Genomic DNA, 23,577 nt, shown 5'->3' with positions numbered 1-23,577 from the left:
AAATCTGCAAGAATCAGAAAGGCAGCCGAGTGTGGGAGGACCATGCTTTCTGGGTAGCACATGGCACATCGGTGACGTGAGGCCCCCCCCAGCTAAGCTCCGCAGGCCTGGCTCTAGCTTGTCATCCTAACTCAGTTGCTATCCCCTACAGATAATACTTAAGGCTCGCTCTTTTGGGAGTAGAGCTTAAATCTTCACTGAAAGCCTGAGAGTTAACGGATGTCACGCAACCAGCAGCATTCAAGCTAGGAGGTTAAGACGCTCTCAGTTTCAAGGAGGAAGGGGGTGCTAAATCCTAAGAACCATTGGCCAGTTTCAGAACTAGATCACACATCATAGCCTGCATCTTCAGGAGGGGTAACTCTTTTCTCTGTCAAAGGTCCTTAAGTTAAAGTTATCCTCTCCCACCCCGGCTGCATACTCCCATCTGCATGCAGCAGGTTCTGCCCCCTTGTTCGTGCCGCTATGCACTAGGCGCAAGGCAATAAAAGGGATCACTTGAACTAACTGAGGTTGAAACGACCTATGAGTCTTTAATGAAACAAGGAAGTTTTGAGAGAGGTAAGGCGCTATTTGTCTCAACCCATCAATCTTCTCAGCTGAACACTAACAGTCCATGAAGACAGGACTACAACCAGAGACAGTACCCCAGAGGATGGCCGGAGCTGTTCCCCACACCGGCTCCAGTTCTGGAAAAAGCTGCTCCAGAGAGCTGGGACAGGGCCACAAAACCGTGACCTGCCGGCCGCTCCCTCTTCCGAAGAGATCCTGGGTTCTACCCTTTCCAAAAACCACGCAAACGTTCCGCGACCCTAAACCAAACCGCTCGCTTGTTACTACTGAAATTACCAGACTGCAACAGGCAACGCGGCTCAAGACGGGCTGCGGGAGAAGCCGGCGAGGTTTCAAACCTCAGGAGGAGCGAGCGGCTGCTCTCTAGAGGCCGGTCACGGGGCAGCCGCAACCCGCTACGAGGGACTCTCAGAAAAAACCCAAACCAAAACTCCCAAACCCCCAAACCCCTCGGTTTGCCCGCTATTTTTCCGAAGCGCGGCGTTTACTGACAGCTTCTCCCGCAAACCCAGCCCAGGCGGGAAACCGCTCCTCTGAGGAGAAAAGGGGTGGGGGAGGAGGCGGCGCGAGAGACGCCTCACGCAACCCCGCCTGCCGCGCGCGAGGGAAGGGCTTATCCACGCCCCGTCACCGGCCCTCCGCGCCGCAGCCAATCAGCGCCGGCGGCCAGCCAGTGAAGAGGGGCCGCGGAGGCCGCCGCTTCCGTATTCCAGAAGCAGCCTCCGCCGCCCACGTCACGTGCCGCGGGAGCGATGGCCGCCCGCTGCCGCCCGCTGCCGCCCGGCGGGCCACGTGACCCTCCCCCTCCCATCCCCGCGCGGCCGCTCTTGCTGCGCCGCCGCCAGACTCTATGGTCGGGGGCACATAGGAGGGTAGGCGGGCGGGCGGGCGGGCGGCGCGCCGGGCCAGCCGTTCTCGCGAGAGGCGCCGTGGAGGGCGGGGAGGGGCGGGGCCGGGCGCGGCGCTGCAGCTGCTGCTGCCGCCGCCGGCGGGCGGGGCCGCGGAGGGAGGGGGAGGAAGTGTCATGGCGGCGGCGGCGGCGGCGGCGGGCTCAGGCGCGGGCTCTTCGGCGCGGGGCGGCGGCGGCTCCTCGACGGCGTCGCGCTGGTTCTTCAGCCGCGAGCAGCTGGAGAACACGCCCTCGCGGCGCTGCGGCGTGGAGGCCGACAAGGAGCTCTCGTACCGGCAGCAGGCGGCCAACCTCATTCAAGATATGGGCCAGCGCCTCAACGTGTATCCGAGCGGGGCCTGGGGGGGGTGGAGGGGGCGGCGGGCCGGGCTGAGGGAGAGGCGAGGGGCCGGGGCGGGCGGCGGGCCGGCTGTGGCGGGGCGGCGGGAGCGCCCTCACACACGCACCTCCCCCCCCCCCCCCCCAGCCCTGTGAGGGAACCCTCCCCGGGACTCTTCCCGCTCCCTCGGCAGCCGGCGAACGGCGCTCTCGTGGGATGGAGCTGTGTCCCTGAGGCACAGAATGGGAGGAGGAGCCTGGCGGAGCCCCCGCTCGGCGTCCGTCCTTTGTCGGCGTGTGAGGGAGCCGCGGGCGGCGGGCGCTCGGGCTGCGCGGCCGGGCGGCTGGCGTCCGCCACCCGGCCCCTCGGCAGCGGCGGGCTCAGACACTCCTAAAGTCGGTCCCTGCTGCTTGCGGACTCGTTTTCCGTCAGGCGGGCGTCTCCTCGTTAGCCGTGCTTTGATCTGATTTTAAAAAAAGGCGAGAAATGGGAGTAAGGCGAAAGCCTCGGATCCCCGCCTGAAATAGTTGAATCGGAACAAAACAAAAGCACTTTGAGGCGGTATTTCGGTGTATGTCGCCCATTGAGGAGTTTTCGTTCAGCGGGTGAGATGTGGCTGGTCCGGTGTAGGAATCTCCACATTGTCTGCGAAACAGATGGGGAAGATGCGTGTCAGTGTCGGTTAGGGATGCGTTAATAGCAGCTAAGTTCTGAAGTGTCACGTCCTTCATTCATTTTCGGCCGAAGACAGTGTGTTGAAAGCAATGATTGATATAGAAGGCGCCTTGCTTTCAGTTCTTGTAAACAATTTTCTTAATATGTAGTGTTTCCTTAATTTAGTCTTCCAGATCTCAGCTTACGATAAACACTGCAATTGTTTACATGCACAGGTTTTATATGCATCATTCCTTCACAAAATTTAATCGAAATGTAAGTATGATTTTATATGCGGTAATAATATGCCCATAATTTTGGCAGTCTGGCTAAGTGTTACATTGCTCTGCTGGATTGTAAAGTTTGGTGCGTTTATAGGAATCCTAGCTTCTTATCAATGGTTTAGAAGCAATAATGATGCTTCTTTTCAACTTTGAATTATTTTAACTAGTGGCAATTAGATGTTTATCTTCTGCCATCGAAATAAAAAAAAAATAGGCACCATCAGCAAATACATTTTGGGTGTGTGAAGAATGCATTTAGATGTTCTGAATCTGGCTAGTGCTTATGTGCTGTAGTTTGAAAGGCTGATGTGTAGGAACACACATTTTTCTTAATGAATTCAGTGGTAGTGCTAGCATGGTGTGTCTGACAATTATAATGTGGTTATGTGTGCATCCATATGGATTATGTATCTGTTCTCAAAAAGCAGTGTAAATTCATTTAACTAGTCTAGTCTTAAACAGTATGATGATAAGTCATATTAGATAAGAAAAATCCCTAAATCTGATGAGAAAACGCCAGCTCTACTGTTTTTACTAATGAACTGAATATGCTGAATCTGAATACAGAATGTGTTATGAAGAACTGAATTCTTCAGTAAAAATACTACCTGTAATTGAGGGATTTTGTAACAGGTATGGAACCTGAGATACCAACTTGAAAATTTCAAGACTTTTTTTTTTATGTCCAGTATTGGATGCAGTAGTTAGAAAAATAATCATGTAATATTCTAGGTAGTCTTGTTTTTTAAAGGGGGGGGAAGTACTTTTCATCAGTATTTTTTACTAACTTTGCAAGAACAGTTAATAACTATGGTGGTACATCACTAAGTGGTGAGGATGAGTTTTCTCAGATCTTGGCTTTTCATGAGAAACGGAGTGAGACAGTGTGACAGGTGATATGGTCTAGACCAGAGCAGACCTTGGTCTGCCAAGGGGCACAATCTTGCAAACCTTGCACTGTCTGAAATTTGGGCAGGTACACAGTGAGTTACAGCGTTAGCCAACTCTTTCGTCTGGCATGAATTTGTTTATCATTGTTGGCTGAGCAAATGGACAGCTTATTTGGTGTTTGTTCAGCAGGAAATAAGTATTAGTTTGTAGGTACACTTCAGAAGTGTATTTAAGTATTTTTGTGCAAAATCTGAGGTGAATTCAAACTTCCAGCAAGCTTGTTACCAAAACTGCGGTGTTACAGGTCGTTATGTAATAAAAGCCAAGAGTTTCCATACAACCTGAGCTAAGTGTGCATAAGCCTGGAAGAAATTTATACTGTAGGTTTTGTTTATGTAGTGATAGCTAGCTGTGTATTGAATGGATGGATATACATATACATCAAAATGTACTTCCCTAAAACAGTTTTCTAGTTCTAGAGCAAGAACAGCACACATGAGAATCAAGTTCCAGCAGGCTTTGTGGTGGAATATGCCCTGTGAAAGTGTTCCTGTAATATATCGAGTGAAGGCAGTGAAACAGTTGCTCCATCTTTCTCCCCTCTGCATACCTGCCCATGTAGCAGTAATCTGTAGCCAGTGGAAGAGGAGCTGGTGAGGCATCCCAAGTTTTCTGTGACTGTGGGTGACTTGCGGGCTGGATAAACTAGGCAGAGCTGCTTGGAATGGAGAGGTCACTCTGTGTAGAGCTGCTGTAGCTGGGGTTTGTGTTATCATCTGCTAGATTACTGTTTGTACTGTCATCTGGTAATCTAGGATAGATTGAGGTAGCAAGAAGCTTTAGCTGCTGTGTTTGGGTTTTCACCAGACAGTGGAAAATGCCGGTCGCTTGGAACTGGAAGCACAGTAGTATTTGGATATATAGTGCCCTTGTTATGAAAGCTATGCCTTAAGTTATATTTATGAATCTTAAAATTTGCAAGTAAGCTGCTGAACGCCATGGAAACTGCGACTGTTACAGGAGGGGGAAAGTGTATTGTTAAATTGATTCTCAGGTAACACTATACAAATAGAAGTCAAAGGCAAGTGCACTGCAAGTGAGCAGTCAGTAATATTGATTCCTGCTGAATTACTTTCTGTAGTTCTTAATGAGCGTAAGGCCAGACAGCAGCTTTGTGTGTGTACTGATAGGCAAATGCATTTTCTTACTTATTTTCCTATTGGGTAAAAGGGGTGATCTCAAAGTGAATGTGAGTCACTTTTAAAATACTCCCAAACCATCTGGTGGGTTCTCTGTAGAGAAAGCAAAAGCCAAGGGCTGTAATAAATACTTAATATCAAATCTCCAGAGTACTTGGCAAGCTAAGAAATGTAACAATATTCATCCACTTCAAAAAGAAACTAACCCTTAGAAATTAAATAGTAAAGTCCTGGCAGCCTTGAAGCAAAGACCTAGCTAAAATTTTCCACAGTATATGGTATATTTTTTTTGTTGTGTGGATGTAGTGATGTTTATCCATGGCAAGAAGGAATCTGAAGGCTGGGGCTAGAAAATTAGATGGCCATTAGTCAGAATGCCTTATGATCTCCAGCTGAAAAAATGTAGCCTTTGTTTTCTTGCGTTATTGGTAGGTTAATTTTTTTAGCCAAGTAATAACCACTTGCATATTTATTGTCACGTATAATTGCTGGGCTATACAAATACATGTGTATGTCTTACATATAAGTCACATGTACTTAATTGTTAATAAACAGGTCTTCAAGTGGAAGCTCATTTAATGAATAGTTGTTGTCTTAATTCTTTTTTTTTTTTCTTCAATGTAAGTTACTGCTAAACAGTTTTACAGGCTTTCAAGATTTTGAGTCAACTGCAAATAGGGAACAGAATTCCCAACAGTATCTTCAATCTGTAGAGCCACAGGGGTGGCACATACCAGTTAATATAGTCTTGGTTCGTTTGGAATGTATTGCATTTATTGCTCTAATGACCAAATATCCCTTTTTTTTGTGAATTTACTGTGGGCTAGCAAGTCACTTTTGAATTGCTATGGATTATCCACGAAGTACATACTTTTAGTTGCAGTGAAGAATGTGTTGGGGGTTTGATGTTGCAATCAAAGCAGGTTAAGACTTTGCAAGGTTGCTATGCCTCAGTAATAGGGTCGAAACTTGCTTTACCAATTCTGGTAAGCTGAATTGGATGCCCTGGCTACTAATTTTCCCTAGCTATGCAAATGACATTTCAGGAACTACTATGAATCCCCTCAGCAGTAGTACAAATTATTCTTTTTATGTTACTGTTGACCAGGGCATAGTAACTTTGGTTTGCTGAGTATAAAGTTAGTCAGTGCTAATATTGGGGTGGGGAGGGAGCTTGCTGGCTTTTTATAGGAAATGCTAGCCTGACTGTTACACTTTAAAATATCTTGAAAATTAAAGTTCTTCTGGAAATACTGTTTCTGTAGTACTTAGTGTGTTTGATATTGTTATATAGCAAATACCTCTTTTAGAGGCTTATTCTTTAGTACACAGTGATTTGAAGAACAGAGAAGGGGGAAAAATCCTTGGTATGCTGGAAATGAGAGGTAAGGCATCCAAACGGTAGCTGTATTTTAAAATGTAATCCTTAGAAATGCCATGTGTAATACCAAACAACCAGTTGAAAATATACTTGATGATGTCAAGGGTTTTTTGTGTGACATGCAGTGGAACTTAATGACGTGCCTAAAGAAGGCTGCAGGAGGAATTTTTTCTCTGAAGCGCAAGGTAGGCGAGTTGTGTGGAGGGGTTTTTTTGTTTCCCATCCCTCTGTATTCCCTTCCTGTCTCTTGTGCCCTGTCCAAATTGCAGTATTGAACAGTTGACTCTGCAGTTGTGCAAAGTTCTTAAAACTTTCGTAATATGCACCAAGCTTTAGCAAGGCTGTTCTGGACCACTTCAGTTCTGTTTTTAATCTTGCAATTTATCGTATTTGCTGATTTTTATGTAATGTGAGCTCCTGGGTATAATAAAAAAAACCTTGCAACTCTTTGTGTTTGCACTTGAAAAACCTCTGTCATAGACTGGGACCACTTAATGTCTTAAGCTATTTTGTATCAGGTCTAAGAACATACAAATATTGGCATTAAAAGGGAGAGGGAGTTCTCAGGGAACAATGTGCATGCTGCAGCTGTATTCTGAGATTATTCCAAATGCCTTCATTGTAGCAACACTGTTTTTACAATATGTCTTGTACTTTTTAGTGAAAAAGGACTTGTACCACATTTACCAATAAAACTTGCTGTATAACGCTCTTGGACTGTCATAATAAGGCTCTTACGGTTTGGTTTTTCTATTTCAGTGGGACTTGGCTTCTGAGTTTCTCAGCTAGTACAAAAAAGGGATTTAATTTCATAAATCACGTGTGTTCTTCTGAAGAAATTTTTTGAAGTCTTAAAGAATATTTTGGGTGCATGGTAGATAACTTTATTTTGGTTTATGTCAAATGAAGATGTTTATATATAGGAAACTTACAGATTTGTCAAGTCTGTCTTTAATTTTGCTTTTTTGTTCTACTTTGCTTTTTCTGTCATTTTTGAGAATTGGAAATGAATGAAAGTGTTTGAGTAACTTTGCCAGTTACACGCTTAGCAGGGTGTGTCATCTTCACTGAAGACTGTATGCATGCCAAGTCTGAAATTTTATTAGGATGTCTATTTTCCTGAATAAATACCAAGGGAGACAAAAATACTGACCTACTCTAAACTGGGAATGAGAACCAAGACCTGAAATTCTTTGGCTGGAAGCCAACACTTCTGTTTTAAGGACATAGATAATTGGGGTGTACGTAGATTTCTGATGCACCAGAGTTAAATGCCAGTTAATCAGTTTGACTTAAATCAGCCTCCAGAACTGTGGTTTATGTGAGGTCTTGGAGGTCAGGAATTGTATGGAGAGTTCTCGGCTAGAACTGATCTGTTTTGGTAAGTTAGAAAATATCCTGAAGTCAGCCTGATGAAGAAGGTGCTTTTTTGGAATGAAATAAAACTTCAGTGCAGTCAAACATCAAATAATAGTGAGTGAGAGTGTTCTCATTATTTAATTGTGCAGTTATTGGTGACTTGGTTCGAAGAATGGCTCTGTGAAATGTAAATATTTTTACTCACGGTAATTGTTGGAAGTTGATTTTTTCAGAATGGTAAACTGTGAAAATTCCATGTATGTGTAACTATACCCACAGTCTGTGTAGGAAGAGACCTTGTGTTAGGATATATTTGGATTGAACTTGTACACAAAGCTAGAAAAACTGTAAGGCCTGGATGCAGGTGCTTGGGGATAAGTGTGTGATGCTTGGTGGGGGTGGTAAGGCTAGAAAAAAGGGGAGAGCAGCAGGGAGCAACACTTCATTGCTCACAGTGCAGTTGCTTTTGTTCTTCTTCAGCCCAGCAGTAAGGCACTGCTACAGGTTACTGACCCAACAGCTGTTTGGTTTGTTTTAAATTAAAACAATAAAAATTGTGTGATCCTGGGGAGATGGAAAAGATCTTCTACTTACTTTCTATTAAAGCTTCTTCCCATCATCCATTCTATTTCTGATTCCATAAACTTCATGACTTAACTTTCCTTCCTCACTGACTTCACTATGTTGAGTCTTAGTTTTCAGTCCATCATGGTCTACCTCATTGTATCCTTTTTCCTGAGTAAAAAAAAAAAAAAAAAAAATTGAACCAGTTCTAGTCTCTCTGGTGTGCTCATTAATACCTCCTCATTTCTGTCCAATGTCTCGTCAAACTTGTTTCTTCATAACTCTGTAGATTCTTCAACATTCCTGATTTCCTTTCTTCTCTGTTGGTCATGTTTCTCTGGCTTCCTGGCCCTGTCTGCTAATCTGGCTTTTCCCAAAAGCTCAGGATTATGTCTGAGAATGTAATCCTTCCTCTTAGGCTGGCCCTGGTGTACAAGGTGCTAGCCTTAAACACCTTTCTCAGTTACGCCTACCCTAAATCCTTGAAGCACACTGGGGAGACATTACCGCAGGGATTATATGGGTGAAACAAGTGTAGACGAGAGAGGTTTGCCTGGGTTTGTGCATTACTGGACAGGAGCACAGTTTGTCTGCTCTGTAGAATATCTTTATATGGCATGTGTATGTTGGGTTATACACGTGCATGCTACTGTATATCTGGCACTTCAAAGCTGTTGGTACTCTAGCTTTCTGAACTCCAGAAAGTCTTTCCTTCACATTTAGTACTTAAAAGTTTCTCTCCCAGCTTAAGTGAGACATATTTCAAGTAGTATGTCCTTAGCAAAGGGAGTTTCTTCCAGAATTTCAAATCATTCAAGTGATGTGGGTAGGAACTTCTCAAAAATCATCAGAAGTCTTGAATGACAGTGTTAATACAGCGTGGTTCAGCAACACCTGACTTCAGGTTTTCATTTCATGCATTTGTAAGGCTTGAGCTACAAACTTCTTAAAAAGAAAGTCGTTTCTTTTTTCTCTGTTGTGGAAGAATTTTCTCTCTGTGACTTGTTTTGGGTGGTTTGGGTTTTTTTAGAATACTAGATTTCTTCATAGCATGCTTCTGTGCATCAAGGGGTATCACCTTCCCAGGGTCTCAGTTTTCCTCAAGTCTGCCAACTTAAAAGATTTACTTCAGATCTAAGGGGACATTTCGAAGTGATTTAAGGAGGCAAAAAGTACTCCCTCAGTACACTTGAAAGTTCCTGAAATGTAATGGGTAATTGCTTAAATGTTAAATTCTAATCAGTTCATTGCAGTTTTCCATATATTGTGAATTTTTACACCAAATGTTTCATTCTGGCATAACAAAGGTCTGCTTGCTGACCAAAAAAAAAAAAGCAAACCTCACTTTAGGGGGGAGGTACAGCTGCTATTCAGTTCATTCAGTCTCATTCTACTTGCACATTGAATGAGAAATCCAATACCTGTGCTGCTTGCACAATGCATTAATTAAATACTCAACAAACAACTCTTTCAATCTCTGAATAAATGCTTTATACTGTCTTAATTTTAACCAATTTAATCTGCTCATGTCTACATGAAGATTTCTACTGTCGTTTTAATTCCTGTCTAACATGGTCAACTTTTGCATACAAAGAGGACCCTGGTTCTTTTAAGTCTTTTATGGTTAGCCATGCTCTGTATATAGATACATCAGTCATTTTAGCTAATAACTAGGCATCACAACCCTGCGTCATGGCTAACTCCTAGGTGATACTGAATGAACTGTGAATGGGTGCTTTGCTGCCAGCTTATGACACCTAGAGTTTTATGAAAATTTTCAACTCTAAACATCTTGTAGTCTTTACTCAGACTTGATGTAACTGCTTTTTTGTGAATCTTTGTGCTTTGTTCACCAAATACTGCTGGATGTAAGGTTTTACTTATACAGCCTATTTTTATATAACAAGCTGTTTTCCATAAAGTTCTCTGCAAAGTTTCTTGCTCTTCAGGAGAATCGAATGCTAGCAGAAGTTGTGATCAGCTGGTTTGACTTTTACTGAAAAGATGGTGTAATGGCTCACTACTGTGCAAGAAATTGGATGAACTTTCTCATGAAGTATATTCAACTTGAAACAGCCTGTTCTAGTGCGACTAAATCTTCTGGGCCAAATCTATTCTTTTTATGTTGAACTAGAATTAGTTTGACCTTAGACATCTTAGTCACAAATGTAATTTAGCATTTATGCTACTCTTTCCCTGTGCTGCTGAGAGGATTACATCAGTTATAAAATAAAACATGAGTAGTTATTTTTGTTACCTTGCATGATTTCAGAACTGTTAAAAAAAAACCCACAAACAAATCCAACTTCTTAAACCTTTTCTAATTACCACTTTAGACTCTCCATAAAAATTCAAGTCCTACTTGTAAAAAGTTAAAAAATACATATGTTTTTCTTCTTCAGATAATATCTCCTACGGCATTGTTTTTGGCTGCAAAAGTGGAAGAACAGCCACGGAAACTTGAACATGTTATTAAAGTAGCACATGCCTGTCTTCATCCTCAAGAGCCACAACTGGATACAAAGAGTGATGTAGGTGGAAGTCATGGTTTTAAAGATAATCAGATGACACTTCATCTAATGATCTGTTACATTGTCTTGACTGGATTATTGCTGTCTGCAAACTAGAAAAAACTTTTGTTTTTATACCATTTAAGTCTTTTGTATTACTTAATGTAACTTATTAAAGACTGAAATATTTGCGTTATGAAACTTAGAGAGATTGCTTCGTCTTGAACTTGCATTATTTTTAAGACTTCTACACGTATAGTGGAAGACTAGGCTAGATATTAAATAAGAGGTTTCATGTGTGATTCCATAAGTCACACAGTTTGCGCAGAGAGGAGTTCAGGACACTGTGTTCCTCTCTCAGCCAGAGGCTCACTGCACTGTTGTCTACATTCTGTTTTAAAGGATGCGATACAGTTGTCAGCTGCTGCCTTCTGTGATACATTGGTCTTCCTTTCATTTGCCAAAGCTTGTACAGCTTCTGCTTTATCGTTCACATTTTCTTTCCTGAGATGAGTCTTCCTGAAACCAAACATATGAGGAAGCGTGGTGGAAATGCGCCAGAGTTGTTCTGCTTGAAGGTCAGGCTGAGCTAGTTATACCCTGCTGGACCTCAGCTGACGTATTTTGAGCACCTTTGTTATGCTCCCAGGTCTTGGAATGTCAGGTGGAGGTATATATACACATATGGGCGTTTGAGCCCACAAGCTTAAGCTAGCTTAACACAGGCCAACTGAGTATTTCCAGCTGTATTTTAAAGTACTTGTAAAATGGATTATCTGCCTAGAGATAGTTGAGTTGATTTGTATTGGCAAGCCTTTGTAATTCTTACAGCACCCCCCACTTCTAAAAATCTTTTGCTGGAATAGATTATATGAGATCCAAACTAAGTAAATCTTACTGTGAAAGATGGTTAGGCTGGTATAACTGCATTTGCAGTAATGCTTATACTGGTAGAGAAAAGTATTACATAGTGAAGTGCTCCGAGTCGTCAGTCCTAACTGGCTTGGGTAGTGGTCTTAACTTGTGCTGCTAGTACCAGTATTCAAATAGGAAGTGTATGATAAAAAATTTTGAGACAATAGATAGCTACGTCTTGACCTGTTTGCTTATTTGTTTCAGGCATACCTTCAGCAAGCCCAAGAGCTGGTTATACTTGAAACAATAATGCTTCAAACTTTAGGTATGTCTTTCTAATTATCTCCTGTGCAGCCAACTTACCACGAAGAAGTAATGGAACGCAAGTAACTGGAATTTTGATGTGCTGTTGGTACACTAGTATTTTACTATTTTTGTGTACAGCTTCTGACCTATGAATTTAGTTTTATATTAGTAGTTCTGTTGTGTTTGCTTTGGAGGAAGAAAAGGCATATCTGTACTTGTGAAATAGATGTTTCTGACGGTTTGATGGGGTAGAAGTGTGTACTCTTCCAAACAGATTTTACTCCAAAGTAGTAACTACGTTGATATTTCTTCATATAAGGTAACGTGTTATACTAGGTTAGCTGTGTATGTGTTCTGAAGCAATTGGGAAGAGCTTTATACTAAGTGCTTTTCCCCATTTTGCCTTTCAATTAAAGAACAGTATGTAATTGAGCAGGATTATTACCTCTGAACATCACAAGCTGTAGTGTAACCATTCGATGGATTCAGGTAATTCCAAAATTTGAAATGGATGTTCTGATAAGAAACTCTTCTGACTTTAAAGTAACATAAACAGAGACAATTACAGCTAGCAGGCCTGAGAACACTGACTTACTGAGATATTCTTCAATATCAATTTGAGTATATTTTTAAAAAAAAAGCTAACAATCATGACCTCATTCTTAAATAGTGTCATAAACAAAGAAAGGTTTCTTAAGTCACTGACCTACAAATGACTTAATTTGTAATTTCATAGATGCAACATGTTTAAGTCCCAGAAATCAATGAATAAAGCGTGTGTGCACACATATATTTCAGTGTGTCTGTAATACAGCTTTTACTGACTTAATAATGTACTAGAAACTGTTCAGATATGTTCAACTTTAAAAACACACACACATATATATATATCTACGATTTGAGATTACCAAAGGAGTGTTTTACTAATTGATCTTGAAGTAGCTATACTGTCTACTCTTCAAAAGTATGAAAAGGTGAAGAATAAAAGGCAGTTAAATAGTGTTACTTGATCTGCAGTGCAAAGGTTTAGCAAGCATTTGAGGTCTGTGGGGAAACAAAAAGGGTTTGGTATTTTTATTTTACAGATGCAAATGTGTAATTCTAAAATGTATTCGTAACTCTTCAGGTTTTGAGATTACCATTGAACATCCACACACAGATGTTGTGAAATGTACGCAATTAGTGAGAGGTCAGTGACTTTTAACTGCTTCTGTAAGTCCTTTTTTACCTTTCTAGTAAAATTTGAAGGTGATGTTATTTGCCTAATATCAGCTTCTTCACCAACTATGTTATCCAAAGAGTTTGTTTAAAGCTAATTACTAAAAGCTTGATCTTAACCTTGAGAGTTTGATAGAGTCCAGTTCTCTGTCCTTCATTTTGTTTGCTTTCTTATTAGCATTGATTTTAATAATGTCTGTTCCATGTTTTCTCAAATGACAGAAGCAGTTAGTAGTTGAAAACTGAATAGCCAGCTACATATCATTCTGGGTTGATTATTTTCATTCTGAAGTAGTTTTACCAAGTGAAGTTTAGTCTGCATGTTGCTTGATGGCTAATGCTAGACTTCTGTCTTAGCAAATCTTTTTAGGTAATGAACTGAGGGATAAAGAGAGTGCATAGCAGGTCTGCTATCACGTGCAAATACTTCAAGATGTGACTAATTGTTTTTCTGGAGCAGGGTGTACTTGTTTTGGATGGTAGCACAAAACCCCAAACCTTTCGTTAAATAATCATATCCTCTAACTTGTATGCAGCTCATTAATGTGACTCTGGCTAGAAACCTGTTTTGTTCTTTAATATTTTTGCTGAATTTTGGCACACCTTTAGTTCTTAAATCGGTTTCCTTTGGAGATTTAAAAAAAAGAAAAAAAATCCTCTCATAAGATGGAGGACGAAAAAATTAGTTATCAGTTGTAAAAGCACCTAAAATAAGTTTTTCGCTTTAGTTATGTTCCTTAATTAAAAAGTGTTTGGAAATTATTAGACCATGGTTGTTAGTCTTTAGTCTTTAGCTGGTTTTGCAGTGAAAAACGCAAAGTTAAGTGCTTCAAAGTTTTTTTTGTTGTTGTTTTTTTCTCTATAAAATATAGGAAAGTTAGCTACAACTTAATCATGTTAACTAGATCTGTTTTGCAGTAACCAGAATTAAAGTTGTTCTTTGCAGAAAAAGTATCGCTCTCATTTTAAAGTAGCTTACTGGTGTAGTGTCTTCAGAGTTTGATTCTGAGTAGGACTGGTGCTGTAAGTTATTTGCATATAAAGTACCTTTATTGCTATTCTTGCTGTAAGATAATGATTCTTTGCTTTCTGTCCAGATTTGGTTGTGACTCAATGCATAAGTCTAATTGCACCTAAAGTCTCAGTAGTCAGCATCAGCAGGTCTGTAGGGTTTTGCTTTGGATTTTTTTAGCTGTTGGTCAATATGACTGTGAGCACACATTTCCCTGTTTTGTGTGAGCCCCTGCACTTTTGCTCAGTATTTGGGGCTGTGGGGAGGGGTGGCAGGCAGTGTTGTAAGCTGCATCAGGATTTCCACATTAGCAAGTGTTTCTGACTTGAGCCTACAAGAAGAAAAGCATACTGCTACACAACCTTAATTTCCTTTAGTCAAGGGTAGATACCACTCCAAGACAGTTCAGCTTTTTCCTTTGTGTTTTGTATGCTACTTTTGTGTATTGGCAAAATTCATACATGAAAGGTACATGCTAATTTTTAAATTTGACATTTTAAAACTAGTATTTAATGTCAGCCCAGTTATAACAAAACACTTAAAATTCTAAAATTATACCAAGTCTTGAAATCTGAAGACTCCACTGAGGGCTGAAAATCCATGTACTTCAAGGACTGGTGCAAAGTGAATGCAATACATCTGATGCTTGAAAACCTACTCACTGGAGTAGGTGTGCTTCTCAGTATGTATGTATGCAAATGAAATTCTTGTCAGTATATGCCCCTCCTAGGGGTGGTATAGGCTGTGAACACAAGACTTAATTACCTCATATTAAAAAAATAAATAAACGACAAAACCCCAACAAATTAATCCATAAATTAAAAACATTGAGCGTGAAATCTGTAGTCATGCATGCAAGTCAAGCAAGTAAAGAAGAGTTGCTGTGGAACATTAGTCTTATGTATTGAGTGAATAAAGAGATGGGCTTGTGGGCACAGTGATATATGTTCAAAGATGCAGTGGCATGATTTTAGTTCTCTATCTCATAACATTTATTTATTGGACAGGGTGTTGTTTTAATGTGAATAGGTGCAACACTTAGATATCAAATCCTGAAGCTTTCAAATACACCCAAGACTTGTCAGTGTTAAATCTTCAGTGCTAAAGGTATTGACTGGGAATTTAAAGAAATGCAAGGTTGCTTCATCTGGTTCTGGTAACATGTCTGCTTGGACAAAAAGCACTATTTCAGAAGGCAGAGATACCTTCATTTATTAAAGGTGATTAAGTTATCCAAGACTTATGATTAAAACCTCCAACTGTATGTTTGGGGTGAGAAGGAAGGGAGGAATATAATGTGGCTGAGTAAGTATCAGAAGAGAGGCAACAAAGTTAGCTGAGGTATGCAAGTGTACTTAAGGTTTTGGCTTAGCATGTGTGCACTGAATTGCCATGTGGTGAGAAGATGCCCTTTTGCTGGCTAAACTTAAGTGGCTAAGAGGATGGCTGATTCTCTGTATCACTATGTTGTCTTGCATCCAGGGTAATGTGCTTTATGCTGTCACTGTTACCTGTATTAATCTATAAGCTACCCCCTTTAAAAACAAAATAGGAAAAAAAACCCAAACCAAAACAAAAACCACCAAACAAAAAAACCAACCAACCAAAAAAAAACAGGTTCTACTGATGATGCTCAAAAGATTCAGCCAAGTCCATTGTCAGAAGACTGTCTAGTCTCATAGTGGCATACCAGAATCAATTGCTGGAAGCCGAAGATGAACTAGTAAGTGGGAATTGGTGAAAATAAACATAATTGCTTCAACATACAACTAAAGAAAAAGTTGAATTCTTCATCTCTAAGATTGAAAGCCTTTCTGAAGGTAGTATTAGACAACACAGCTTATGGTAGATAAGGGGTGACTGGATGGATACATAATGACTCATGATGATCAGGCATAAGGTATCTAATTATTCCTTCTGGTTTTCAGATATTCAGGGGTTGATGAAATTGTTCCATCTTTACAGTTTGGTCAGTATAGTAGACAAGGAAAATGGTGTGGGCTCAGTCTTTTTTCTGCACCATTCTTCCTCAGTGTCAAGAGACTGAGAAGAGGAGACAGGACCATCATTCCTTAGGATCCCACAGGTCCTCTAAAGAATCTGAAGGCAGTGGATCTGTGAAGGCCTATCAGCAAGCTTCAGTGCCCATTCCAAGGATGCTCCAATACTGAAGAGAAGAAAAGAAAAAAGAAAGAAAAATAATCAAAAAAAAACCCAACACCAAAACCTGTTCTGGTGTCAAACTACCTTTCTGGCTTGAATGCTAGTTGAGTGATCAGCAGTGAAACTGCCCTAGTGCCAAGACCGTGACATGGTCCTCTTAAGTTCTGGTGCAAAATCAGTCTGTTCCCAGCCTGCTTCTGGTGGAACTTGGAAGGGGAGGAATCTGTAGCCTCATCTCCATCTTGGGAAGTCTTCAGTCCTTCCTTTTTCTGTGTTGGCACACAACCTTCTTTTGGAACTGAAGATTGGATCCCAAGGATTTCTAGGATTGTTCTCGCTACTCTGCAGGTTACCAGGTATCTTGCCATGTTCCTTAATAATCTTTTGTGGAATTTGCACTGTCAAATTCTTCAAACATACCATAGTCTCTGTGTGCACAGGTGCCACTGGTTAAATCAGGCTGATAAAGACAAAGTCAGCAGAAGAGGAGATGAAAATGAATCAGCTTTTTCAGAGGGTATTCTCATGGGAAAATTTAAATCTTAGTACACTATGTGGTGTGGAAAGATCTTAAAACACCAGCTGCACCCCAGCATGGCTACAGGCGGCCTTCACATTCTGAACTTTCACCTCAGGCTTTTGCAGGCCTGTTCCAAAGGTTTAAATACTTTCAAGAAAGTAAAGCCACCAGGACTGCTCAGACCTGAATGCCTACACCATGACCTCCTCCAGCCCTTTCCAGATATAACAGGCATCCACCAACATACCTCCATTGAGAGCCTGTGGCTTTTTCATTTTGCTCAGGAGGACTTAAGCAAGCTTTCTCTCTTCCGAAGTTGACTGGCTTACCTGCAGTCTCCTCTTTCTGGGGAAAGTTCACGTATGTTGTCAGGGTCCTAGGCCTGGCCAGCTACCACCCTCCTAAGGGTGACTTGGCAGTCATGTTTTCACAATTATCTCAAGATCCAAGATAACCTAGTGTTGAAGAAAAGACTCACATATCTTGGAATTGCAACCGGATGAATTGTGTGGCTATGCCCAATAAAAAGCATTTTGGTTTCCAGTTGGGAATTTCTTGGAGATAGTAGCTTTTTGGAAGGTGTATCGGACAGCAAGTCCTGTTTCAAAAATCTTGATTACTACTTTAGTAATCCCCTGCCTTATGGTTGCTTCTGCAGCAGTGAGACAGGGTGGGTGTTTTAAATCACTCCTGAATGATAAAATATAAAATCGATAATTAATGGCTGGTGTCACAGTCATCAGTCCTGCAACTTGTGAGTTATAATAGAGAAGCTCTGCTGGCTTGTTTTAGCCTCTGCTTCAAGATTATTTTAATTTGGAGATGCACTTTCCACTATTACAAAGGAAATAACACACCACAATGTAGGAACAAAAATTCGTTAGCTTTAACTTTCGTGATGAATTCTACTAAACCAAAGCTGTCTTAAATGTAAGAGAGTTTGGGACGGTTGTTTTCAGTTGTGCCTTGTGTTACCACAGGCTTTAGTTGTGAGCTGAAATTTCTTGCTGGTTTTGGCAATGATGATTATTTAGCTGTAAATAAGTTGAAACAGTATCATGCTGCTTGTAGTATAGGTAAGGTATTTAGCACATTAATTTTTGATTGAGGCTAAAATGTGTGTTTCAAGATGTGATTCTTTTCTTCCAGGTATGTGTTTTGATTTACTCAACTTTCAAGCTGATGTTAAATAGAAGTTTTCTGGCATCTGCTTTTCTTCCTTGTTCAAAAGGGATATTTCAGTGAGAGTAGAGATGCTTCTTGGTCCAGTCCATTAATTCAAACATGTTGTAACTTTACAGAATATAGAAATCATTGAAGATCCTTTAAACATTGCTTTGATGAAAAACAAAGAGCAAGACATCAATTTCAGTCTTATTCAACCATTCTGTATTTTCATCTGTTTTGTTATGATAGTCTCGTTTCACTTTTTTTTTGGTAATACTGCCTGACGGTTTTTTGATGGGAGGGAGAAGAAAAGGTTGAACTCTGTGGTTATCTGGCATGCAGTTACCATTACAGTATAACACTGCCACATTGTCAGTTCACCTTTTGATTATTATGGATTAGTAGAATTTGTGTGTAGGAACGGATCCTGTTACCTTGCTACTTCCTACATTCTTGGATTATGGTACTGCCCAGTTGCGTAGCATAAAGACAAATCTGATTTATCGTCCTTGGCAATCATTAGAAGTCAAGTTAAATCACATACTTAATATGCTTTTTTAAATTACATTTTAAAAGCCACTGCAGTCTTTCTCAAACTTTGTGGAGAGATGATTATTAAAATAAAAGTTTTAACAATATTCCCTTTGACATAAAATTCAACAATACACTTTCTGCAGGTAGCACTGATTTCAAGGGATAGTGTCAAAGTAAGAATTCAATGAAGGCTGCATTCAATCTTCAGTTAAAACCATTGTGCCCAGCTATTCCATTATATGCATGTTACAGTAAGTTCTCTTACTTGAGTGAGGAGTGTTGGGGTTTCCCTGGTAGGGGTCAATGCTAGATGGCTGTAACAGCCTGAGTCGTTAGCTTTTCATTTCTGGCATGTTGCAGTCTTCTGTGGGTTTTTTTCCCTGACTGTAACTAAAACAAAGTTGTTTATTTCCTATCAAAGCTTTGCCATAGGTTTAACAAATGTGGAACAAATTGTTATGAGTATGGTGCGCTTTAATTAGAGGGAGCAGAAAACTCGTTTAATTTTTTTTACCATCTGGCTTGGGAGCTTGCTGTGTCATAGGGCTTTGGGAGAGAGATGTGGCTGTTTTCGGGGAGGTGCTGGGGGGTGGGAGGTGTGTTCTCCAACGGTCCTGCCATGCTCCTCTCCCAGAGCAGAACTTGCACTGCTATGAATTGGCTTTTACCGACTGCCTTACTGCAGTCCACGGCTACGCTAGGGATCACCTGCAAACGAGGGTGGGGAAGCAGGTATTCCTAGAAGAGAGCGCGCTCATGTGTGAGGCGTTGGCGGGGTGGATGAGCAAAGGGAAACTGTTGTGCGGGTTGTACAGGGGGAGGGTCAGTGAATGGAGTGACTGGTCCATCTCCAGTTACTGAATGTAACAGCTTCTTCTGTATCTCGGAAAAGATTCTTTTAAAGGCTAGTTAGCTAAATTCAGGTCAGTTCTGTGGAAATAACAAGTCGTGCTTTTGGAAGGTAAAAGTGCTTTAATTTTGGAATGAACCTGACAAGTTAGTGCAGATCTTTAATCTCTCTGTTTTTCTTTTCTTACAGCAAGCAAGGATTTGGCACAGACATCCTATTTCATGGCTACCAACAGGTTGTTATCCTGAACCTCTTTGTTGCACTGTTGTAGCACACTATAGCTTCCTTTACTGCAGGGCCCCCTACATGTGTCTTACCCTTGTTGCAACAGGAGACTGGGCCATCTACAGTGGTGGTACCTTCTTGTCTGCAGTGCGGTGTATTGTACAAGGGCCTGATGGCACAAAGGGGTTAAATGCACAATGAGAAGTGTAGTGGTGCTTTCTGATGACATTTTCTCGATTGTGAGTGCATAAGTCTAAAATTGGTAGCCTGAATAGCAGCTAAAGATTACAAAGAGCTAAACTTAACCTAGAAATTCGAGCATCTTGGTAAGTACAAAACTATTTTTAGTTTACACTTGTAGTTAATGGCACTTTTCTCTTAACTTTAAATATATTGATCCAATCTTAACTTATAAAATTGTAGTGGGCCTAAGATCTTTTCAACTAGCTGATTTTTCTTTTCGGATGGACTAGTAGTGGTCCGATGTTCTTCCGTTTAGAAGCGGCTCTTTAATCTTAATATATAGTTTTAAAACTTAAGTACTTACATAAATTTAAAGTTCTAGGATTCCAAATGGGAATTGTGTATACATAGTCTGTTGTAGAAAGGTGGAATTTGAGAGCAGACTTCAGTCTTGATTTCTTGATTACTTCAGCTTACTTCTTGCAAAACAACTTTGAGCTTTATTTAAGAGGATTACATTACATGTAGATAGTTTTTTAAGCAGTATCTGCTGGTTATTAGAACTCTTCCAAATAAATATTTCTTGGTGGTTCCTTGATGGGCAAGGTTCTATATTTGAAACAGCTGTTAACAAAAGTTATGATAAAGCAGTGAAACTGAACCAATGTCTTTGTGCTGCTGCCAGCTGGAAGCTGAAGGCAAGTTTGCAAATACCACAAATCCAGGCCCAGTGAAAGCTAAGCCCACGAGTAATTCACTTGGCTTCTGTGGAACTATTGGGTACCTTCTTCTAATTGTCTCATTCAGAGACTGCATAATCAGCTGTATGGTTTTTTACTGTAGAATTTTAATTGACCATTTTATACTTCTTTCTTTTTGGTACTTAACTACAGTAGAATAACTGGTAAATTTATTTACTGTTTGTTGCACTTTTTATAGCAAAAGCAAATTAAACTTTTTCACCAGATAAATGCCCTGCCCTTTGTTTTCTTAAGGCAGTAAGATATCTTATGAACTTAAATCAGAAAAATGTTCCTTGACCTAATGTTTAACTGCTGTTGCTTGACGTGTTATCTTACTCTGTATGTTAATGGTTGATTTGTTTGGGTTTTCTGTTTTACATGTTTGCTTTCCTTTGGTTCCTCATTACGAAATTTGTGCAACAGTCTTCATCTTACTACGTTCTGTCTTCAGTACAAGCCTACAGTGATAGCATGTGTGTGCATTCACTTGGCCTGCAAGTGGTCCAACTGGGAGATTCCAGTATCAACTGATGGAAAACACTGGTGGGAATATGTAGACCCTTCAGTTACTCTAGAATTGCTAGATGGTAAGTAATACTGCCTTTTCACATATTGAAATTCAAGCGTTTATTAATGTAAAAATAGGAGCATAGTATATTAAAAGCATGGCTTTAAGCCTAAAATAAGTCTCACTGACTTCACATAGCGGATCCGCAGGTGAAAGCTATAGGAGAGGGGAGAACTTTGGAAGACAAACTTAGTTTTGAGACCCTTTTTATTTCATCCTGTGGGCTGGGGCATCCACTAACCTTTTGCAAGTGTAGGTTAGAATCTTGCTTTAAAGTGCTTTCCAGAACCAGGAAAGAGATGGAGTCCTACCAGTGCAAATCTGTGCAGTCCTGATCATTTTACGCACATCACTGGTCCAAGTTTATGGCTTCATTGTCACTGAAACAAATGTTCTTAAGGCTATACATGAAATTGCCCTGTTTATGAAGGTAGTTCTATGTTAACAATTTGTTGTGTGATACTTCAAACTCCTGTGAAGCATTTTTTTTCTTGTTAAATGGCTTCTTTCCAGAAGAAAGCATATACCTAGAAGACCATATACCAAGAAGTTTACTATCTTTTGAAACAGTACTTAGTTCAGTGGGGTCTGAATTCAAGGCCTCCATATGCTACTGTAGTGGAGGTGGTACCTTCTGGGGCTTTCAGGTCTATGTATTGGACTTAGCTGTTAGTTCTAGAGTGAAATGTTTGTTTCAGAATAGTGGTGGAGGCCTCCAGGCTTGGTATGGCCCAGTGTAGCTCCCCACGGCCTGCTTTCTTCCTCTGCTGAGCTTTTCTTTCTTAATGGCAATATTACTGGTTTTGACAGTGAAAACTTGAGTAGATGTCATGTGAAGCAGAGAACCAGAGTAAGCTTGAAATTGGCAAGTTCAAATGTCTCTTAGTAGGCTTCTTTAAGTTGTATCTGTAGTTTCAAATACCACCCTGCCTTCCTTCTCATCTGGTTGTTAGTTTTGTGTGTTTGGTAAGCATGCATCATTTTGATTTTTAAAAATCCCATGAGGTGTGTGCTGTGAGCTCATGGTGAGCACCGCTTAATTCTTCAAGCATTTATGGAGTTCTGGTGTGTGTAATAGACTCGGGCAGACCAAAGGGCTTGAGGCAGTTTCACTCTTGGGAGCAGCTTAGTTTATAACTTGCTTGTGGAGTTCTGGAGAAGCCAGTTCTTCCAGACCTGCAAGAGATCTACTTTTGCATTCAAATTCTGACTGTACCCAATTATTTTTAGCTTGTGAGTAAAATTAAATTTCAGTGGAAAGTATTTTTATTTGCAGCTGACAAGCATGGAAACCTGTGTTCCCTTGTGGACGTACTAAATGCAAGGGTCTTTGGTTTTATTAACACAGCCAGCTGCTTTGCCTTGTACACAAATTAATCAAAAGCTGTTGTCTAAAACAGGGTGCTTCAAAGGGTCTGATGGCTTACATTTTCTTCAGAGCTGTTATTGGTTGTTCCTGAAGTTTGGTGGAACGACTGAAACAGTGACTTAGAAATTTATACTTTAAAGAAAACTCAACTTCACACAGGAAATGCCCAAGCTGAATGGCAAGTATGTTGTTTTAGGAGCTATTGTTTGTACAGAGCCCTCTTGAAATTTTTGGTCTAACAAATCAAAATTCTGCAAGAGTAAAACCAAAATCTTAAATTCAAACCTGTGTTTCAGAATGTGTGTAGTGGTCAGAAGTCTGTCATAGTGAAATACTGTAGCCTTTTTTGTTCAACACTTGTCTAACAATGTTTTTATTAAATATCAATTGGAATCATGTGCAGCCTGTGGCAACTACTGCAAAAGCTGTATGCTGTTAGTCTAGAAAAATGCTTAAAGTTTATTCTGTTTATTACAGCATCAGATGTAAAAATGGCTTTTTTTTTCTCCCCCCCCTCCCCCCCCCCCTACCCAGAGCTAACTCATGAGTTTCTACAAATACTGGAGAAAACACCTAGCAGGCTCAAGAGAATTAGAAATTGGCGGGTAAGAAATTTTCCTATAACAGTATGTAGCAAAAAGAGGTGTACTTCTAAGAGAATTATGAACCAAGGGAAAAAGTTTAGTTATATCTTATTTGCTCTTTATTCCTGCAGCGGGGTTGGGAAGGGTTGAAGCCTCGAGTCAGCTTTCATCCTCAGCTTTGAGCTGAATTAGAAGGTAGTGTACAAGTATTCTAAGCTGTGTATTTTCTCACTTCTTTCCTTTTTGCTTAGGCTAATCAGGCTGCTAAGAAACCTAAAGGTGATGGACAGGTATCTGAGAACTCGCTTCTTGGTTCATCTTTGGTCCAGAATTCCATTTTGGTGGATACAGTTACTGGTGTAGCTGCAAACACAAGTTTCCAAAAACCATCAACATCATTTCCTGCACCAGTACCTCTGACCTCAGGAAGTATTTCTGTTCCAGACAGTCACACACCTGAAAATTTGGCAATACTAGCTACAGGAATGCCAAGTACCTCATACAGTTTGGCATCACACCAGGAGTGGCCTCAGCATCAAGAACAAACAAGGACAGAACAAATATACTCTCAAAAACAGGAGACGTTACCTGCTAGTCAGTACAATATGAACTTCCAGCCAGGGACGTCCGTACAGT

The 23,577-nt window shown here is 40.7% G+C and overlaps 1 protein-coding gene across 6 annotated transcripts in view; it reads left to right on the top strand.

The window, feature by feature from the left end:
* The first annotated feature begins 1,588 nt into the window (after positions 1–1,588).
* CCNT2 (cyclin T2) overlaps positions 1,589–23,577 on the top strand; it is a 28,634-nt gene continuing 6,645 nt past the window's right edge. For 2 of the 6 annotated variants that reach the window (XM_069780821.1, XM_069780820.1), the window contains exons 1-9: positions 1,589–1,806; positions 2,651–2,732; positions 10,537–10,665; positions 11,764–11,824; positions 12,932–12,994; positions 19,459–19,504; positions 20,844–21,007; positions 22,892–22,962; positions 23,193–23,577. The exon at positions 23,193–23,577 is cut by the window's right edge. In XM_069780821.1, the coding sequence (XP_069636922.1) occupies positions 1,598–1,806; positions 2,651–2,732; positions 10,537–10,665; positions 11,764–11,824; positions 12,932–12,994; positions 19,459–19,504; positions 20,844–21,007; positions 22,892–22,962; positions 23,193–23,577 (1,210 nt within the window). In that variant the 5' untranslated portion in view covers positions 1,589–1,597. The other 4 variants (XM_009918335.2, XR_011324279.1, XM_069780822.1 and 1 more) reach the window with 4 other exon arrangements.

The sequence above is a fragment of the Haliaeetus albicilla genome, chromosome 4 (assembly GCF_947461875.1).
Source record: "Haliaeetus albicilla chromosome 4, bHalAlb1.1, whole genome shotgun sequence".
NCBI lineage: Eukaryota > Metazoa > Chordata > Aves > Accipitriformes > Accipitridae > Haliaeetus > Haliaeetus albicilla.
Note: the sequence above shows the minus strand (reverse complement) of the source record. Positions and strands in the feature narration are given on the sequence as shown.